This window comes from Stegastes partitus, unplaced genomic scaffold (assembly GCF_000690725.1).
Source record: "Stegastes partitus isolate 25-593 unplaced genomic scaffold, Stegastes_partitus-1.0.2 Scaffold88, whole genome shotgun sequence".
In the NCBI taxonomy this organism is placed as follows: Eukaryota; Metazoa; Chordata; class Actinopteri; family Pomacentridae; genus Stegastes; species Stegastes partitus.
Window position 1 is genome coordinate 813,112 of NW_007577819.1, and position 6,392 is coordinate 819,503.

General features: G+C 41.4%; 1 protein-coding gene across 1 annotated transcript in view; it reads right to left on the minus strand.

Moving 5' to 3' along the window:
• Positions 1-6,392, minus strand: part of LOC103353891 (UPF0661 TPR repeat-containing protein C16D10.01c) — a 39,784-nt gene that overhangs the window by 30,379 nt on the left and 3,013 nt on the right. Inside the window, exons 5-8 of the mRNA XM_008277069.1 lie at positions 5,485-5,594; positions 5,269-5,392; positions 2,471-2,563; positions 1,740-1,808 (exon numbers count right to left, since the gene is read on the minus strand). Coding sequence (XP_008275291.1) covers positions 1,740-1,808; positions 2,471-2,563; positions 5,269-5,392; positions 5,485-5,594 — 396 coding nt within the window. The remainder of the gene's footprint in view (positions 1-1,739; positions 1,809-2,470; positions 2,564-5,268; positions 5,393-5,484; positions 5,595-6,392) is intronic.

Genomic DNA, 6,392 nt, shown 5'->3' on the forward strand with positions numbered 1-6,392 from the left:
AAATCATTAGTTGCAGCTCTGTAGTATTATTAACACACTTCTTTACATGATTAGTGCAAAAGCTGCCCGTCTGCACCAAGTTTGGTCACCATCCTAACACACATCATAAGAGATCGACTCGCTTTAATGAAATATAACCATAAAAACCTTCAAGAAGAGGTGCTATGTGAGAGAACACAGGTCATGTAATTCTTGTTTGGACTACCCACTGCAGAGAAACAGCCTCTCGGTCATTGTTTAGTGATTGAATCCGTCACCACTGTGCACTAAAGTGACATTTTTCTAACTAACAGGATGCAATCATACACCCATACAATTTGGCCAAAGCGCTCCCGCTATGACATCCTACTTTTGATAAACGCCCGCTTTACTCTGATTTAAACTCAAACCGCATAAATGACAAAGGCTTTAACTGCATTCATCAGACAAAGAGCTTGAGACAGCGATTTGTTTTTTTTGGCAAAGAGCGCCGTAGTTCCACTTGTGCTATTCAATTAACAGTTATTTACTAGAAGTGGACATATACTCTATGCAGCTATGGGGGGGAGAAAAACAAAAAAGAAAAAAAAGTACTTTAATATGTGTCTCTGGCAAACAGATTAATTAAAATTTCAAAGCCCTGGCCGAGCGGAGAAGACCAAACGAGGTATTCAACGGGGACGGAATACCGACAAGCGGTCCGGCGTCCTGCTGAGAAGGTAGCCGTCAGGAACCGGAAGCACACAACTTTACACAGAGTTTAGAGTTGTGAAAAGAACTTAAATCCACAGGGAGAGATAGTAACCACGAGCGAATATGTGTGTTTGTGCGAGCAGAGGAAGCAAAAAAGAAAAAAAAAAAAGAGAGAGAGGGGAGAGGATGTTCCTATCAAATCCGGCTAAAGCCCAGTCTGGGAGAGACAGACAAGAAACAGCTTGCTTCTCCTCTGCTTCCACTCAATTGCCATCAGAAACTTTCAAATAACTGATGGCTAGAAGCGAATGTGACCCAAACTTGTTTTGTGTGTATATGCATACTTGCAAAAATATTTATTTATTTAAAAAAAAAAAAAAAAAAAAAAGGCAGGGAGAACGGGTTGCAGTTTGGGCTCCAGGCTTGATGACACCGACAGGAGGATGAAGACAAACGACGTGTCAGAAACCGTGGACCGAGACGTTGTCATTTTACTGATACACCTGACAGCCCGTCTCCCACACACAGGCAGCCAAAGATAAAAACTGAAGCTGCAAGAAGAAAAAAAAGAAGAGGACACAGTTCTCATTTCCTGTCAGTAATAAACCATAAACCAGCCAACAAGAGTGACTAAAAATTAATCATCGGATCACAACAGAGAATTGCATGAACTGCTGCTGGTGAGGCGGTAATCACGGAAAATGACTCGAAGCGTTAATGACTGTTAGGGGTTTTCAGGAAGGCAGCGAGTGAAATCGAGGCCATTAATACTGGAAATTGATGAGTGATTTAGTAGACAAGTGCGCCGCTTGAAAGATAAGGCAGCAATTCATCAGAGCAGAGCTTCATTTCTGTTTTTTCTTCTTCTCTCTCTCTCCTCCATCCTGCCTCCCCTGCGCCCCCCTTTTACCCCTGTCCCTCTCTGTAAATACCACTCTTCAATTATTGACACTAAACTCTGGAGGGGGATAAAGACCGGGCACGGCCTTCCCACCTGCCATTCACCAGAAAAAGGAAAGCACACAAACACACATGCAAATGCCCGGCCGGCCGACAACAATTTCTACCTCGTACTCCTCCGACTCGATGAGCAGTTTGGAGGTGGTGATGCGAGACTCGTACGGCGGGACGTCGTTCTGGAGGAGAAAGAAAAAAAAAAAAACATCAGGACAACACCACCACCGCCACCACCGCCGCCACCTCTGCGGCGACTGTTTGCACAAGCATCCACAAACATAGTTCTTCTTTTGTCTGATAATAGCGCGATCCAATTTCAAGGTACAGAACGTTCCGCAGCTATGTGGCTGTTAATCACAGGCAAAGTGTCGACAGGCTGCGTTTCAGATCAACCTGCTCCTGAAGATAAGAGTCATAACAGGGGTGTCACTGGGATTTTTCTATCAAATCATCCCGCCGACCCGTCCTATATACATCACTTGTACAGTATTTGAATGTAAAACCGTTCATTTGGTGCTATTTACTGCCCATCCCGGCTTTGACATCTTATTTCTTCTTCTTACTTATCCTTCAGGTGTCGCCTCTGATATCTGCTCTCTCCTCACACATGTTTGTCAAGTATTTGCTCCTTTTTTTTTTTTTTTTATCCTTGCATTTCACTATCTCTGACTTTTCTCTCCACCGGTGTCCCTGTGTTTGCCGCAAAGCACACTGTGACAATCCTGTTAGTGGAAGGGGCTTTATAAAAATAAAATGGGATCTCACTGGCGCTATTTGCGGTTAAAAAAAAAAAACACACACACACACACACAAAAAAGCCACAACCACAGCTCCAACTCACCTGTACGTCTTCCTCTGTGGCGGAAGAAGCTGCACTCTGCTTCAGCGCAGGTAGCCACATCTGAACGCTCTTCAACAGGTACTCTTTACCTTCCTGAAGACAAAAAAAAATGCAAATATGTTAAGATAAAGGCATCTCAGTCATTGGTTCTGAGTACAACAATTGGAGAACGCACTCTACAGACTAATTACAGTATATAATTTTACTTTTAAGGAGCTTTTGGATTCCCTGAGAATACCGATGACCTCTGGATTAACTCAAGATCAATTTTATTATTGTTGTTCTCAAAATTATTACCAGAGAATAGCAAAAAATATTCTGATTTCAGTCAACTGTATGTGGGAAGCTGTGGAGTGTGACTGGAGCCAGCCTGACCCCTACAGCTCACAGCTGGTATTACACATCTACTATTATCTTTTGCTTATTAAGTCCCTCTGCGGTCATTGATTAAACCACTAAAAGCTCATTTCTGCGTATCAGAGTTTCATATTTAGAAGTTTGTTCCATTAATATAAGTTTTTCTAACTTAAAGTGGCTTCGATGTAACTCTAAGTTATTGCTTCGTCTCGAATGTGCAGATCTATGAAGTCCCTGCCTGCCTCTCCTTGCCATTCTTTGCAGCACCAGCACACCAGCTCACCTACAACTCTGCTAAAACACCCTAAAATTCCACCCTGTGAGGATATGTTCATTAGGTTTGTTAAGTAAGAAATCCCTGAAGCCCGTGTCATTGGTAGACTGCAGTCTCGAGGCAGAAACGCTCAGCAGAGGCATCGACTGCTTGTTTTGTTCATGAGGTGTTTTCCAGCACACAACAAACACCGTATCGGCATGCTGAGAAGGTCAAAGTCTTGATTTTTACCAGAGGGGGTCTGCAAGTCTCTGAACCTAAAGTAGTTTCTGGGCATTTTTTTTTTGCTAGCGTTACATTTTTACTCACCGTGGGCTCATTTTTTAATGCAATATAAAGTCCTGCACCTCCAAGGAAACAGCACAGCCATGAACAGACGTAGAGGAAACTTAAAAATGTCTGTTGTGCTGTACAACACAGTTATAAGTCATAAATCATTAAATAAATAAATGAATGAATGAATGAATTAATGAATAAATGAAAGAATGAATGAATGAATGAATGAATGAATGAATGAAAGAAATTTTTAAAAACAGATTATTTTTAAAAGACAGCGTTTGATTTGAAGTTTGAAGTTCTTTGATTATTTATTTTACAAAAAAGATGTAATTTAAAAAATAAAATAAAATAATAATAATAATAATAATAATAAACATGGACCACAGGTTTTACCAATACTGGAACAAAAGAATAGCTTAATATACTATAGATATTTTACAACCTACATTTTTTATTTGTTTCCATTATGTATCTCCAATCAGCACTGTGTAAACACAGCCTGTAGTCCAGCTAAAAAGTTTCTGAATATTTTTAACAAAACTGTTGGTCACAGCTGAGTTACTATTGGCTTCACAGTTGGCCCAAGAAGTGTAGAATTTTTTTGGTTTTTACAGAATCTGGTTACTGTAAACTGTTAAGTTTTGGCATTTTTTAAAAATAAGATATTTAGAATACATTTTCCAACAAAATCGCATGCCACAGATGAGGAGTTCAAACAAGACTTTCCCTTGAATGCTGTACACCTGGATTCAGCTAAATATATCCGTTTGGTTAATGTCTATAATGAAGTAGGACTGAAACATTAGTCTGTTTGCACAATAAAAAGCCGCGAATTAAGTAATATGCTCCAAGCTCATTTGGTACTCTGAGAATTTGCAGCCCTCGAGGTGAGAAATGGTAAATAGTAAATGGTCTGCACTTATAGAGCGCTTTTTTCTACCTGAGTGGTACCCAAAGCGCTTTAGAGAAACATCTGTTCCAGCAGCATTTCGCTGAAAGATGGGCGGTGCTGTGACCACATTTTCTTTGTCACTGTCGTCTACATGGCAGCAACTCTTGTGCATAGACTTTTGTGCATAAAGTTAATTACAAAAATGTCCAAATATCCTTAAGTCTGAATAAATTATGTTCTATCAGACAGACTCTTGTAGATTCATAGAAAATGAGAACCATGCAAGTTTTCTTTATGTGCAAGTTGCTAAATGGTGAGTTATTTGCCTTTCACCAACATGACCGTTGTATGCATCAAAATCTATTCATAATCTATTCACCACTTAATCCTCACTAGGGTCGTGGGGGGCTGGAGTCTATCCCAGCTGACTCAGGGTGAAGGCAGGAGACACCCTGGACAGGTCACCAGTCTATCACACTTAGAGACAGACAACCAAACACACTCACATTCTCACCTACGGACAATTTAGATCACCCATTAACCTCTGGAGAACCCGGAGAGAACCCACACTGCACAGGGAGAACATGGAGACTCCACGCAGAAAGCGCGAACTAGCAACCTTCTTGCTGCAAGGCGACGGTGCTAACCACCGAGCCACCTTGCAGCCCATGCATCCATATGCTGATGCTAAATATATAGTGCAGCCCGAGAGTCATACTGCAAAGTTCCCGTGACATCTTGTCCAAACTGAGCCCAATATGCCGCTGCTCATCTCTTTCTCTTTATCAGATGACTACATGACCCCAACGACCTGCCCGGTAATTAACATTCCTATCAGTATGACCTGTCAATGTGTGTGTGTGTTCATGTAAGTGTCCATCTGCTGATTAATGGCATACAATTCAATTTGCTCAGAATAATTAACTCAGCAGATTCCCGCTTTAATGTGGCGATAACTCATCCTGAGAGTGCGTGCATGTGTGTGTGAGGACTGACCTGGTTTCTCTCTGTGCTGAACAGGTAACTGGCCATAAGCTGGAGAGCCTCGGGGTTGTCATGGTGATACTGTAATGCTCTCTCAATGAACTCTCTGCACTTGTCCGCAGCTCCCTCCTCCATGCTACATGCACGCAGTGGAAAAAGACAAATCTCAACTCATTACCAGGGACGCGATGCCAGGATGGGTTATAGGTGTCGGGAGTGCGACTGTACCAGAGGTCTGTTAAGTAAATCTCAGCGATGGAGCAGTAGGCGACGCTGACGTCCTTCGCTGTGGGGAGCTCAGAGTTCTCATCTGGCGGGGCGGCAGCTCCAGCAAGAGCCTGCGTAAAGAGGGATTACAGATTTTGCTTTTATTAGCAATTAAGCTATCAAAATCAGGAAACAATCGTCCCCACACTCCCAGAGAAGCTCCACCTGAAGAGGCCCTTCTCATCTGGAAGCATATTATCACGTCAAAGAAGGAAAACCAGACTTGCAAACGCTAAAATTAATGATTCCCTGAGTTCTATGCATCTGCTTCATTTTCAGGGCTCAGGTATTGTGCATCACTGTCACACTGTCAAGGCTCACCGAGGCTCGTGAATAGAACGTTGTTAATGGTTTTAGCAGCACCTGAGCTTTTCGTCCTGTGACTGAATATCTGCTGTGACAAAGAGCCGTGAACGTCTGAATCATGCAGTGTGGCCGACACCTTTTCTTTCTCACATACAACATCTGATATAAAAATAATAAAGAGTCTATTCTAATGACAGGCACCTTATAATGCAAGTTAAACAACTATGGGAATGAATAAATTAATATGCATTGCTTGATATATTTAACCTGTGACATTATTACAATATATCCCGATGCTTTTCTACTTTGCCTTAATATTTACATAATTCTTGTCACCATTTGCCTTAGCGATAAACCTTTTTCTGTTGGTTTTTCATTTAGGATTAGTTTTATTGCTTGGCCTCTGCATGCAAAAATGTTTCCTCGCTGCAAAAGTTTCTAGTATTGAACCTAGCAACCAAAATAGTAGCTAAAGTCAAAAGAAAGATTATAAAAAGTGTTGTGAACACATCAAACACAACTGTTTCACCTCTAAATCAGGGTTGCATTTAAAGACCTGTTAT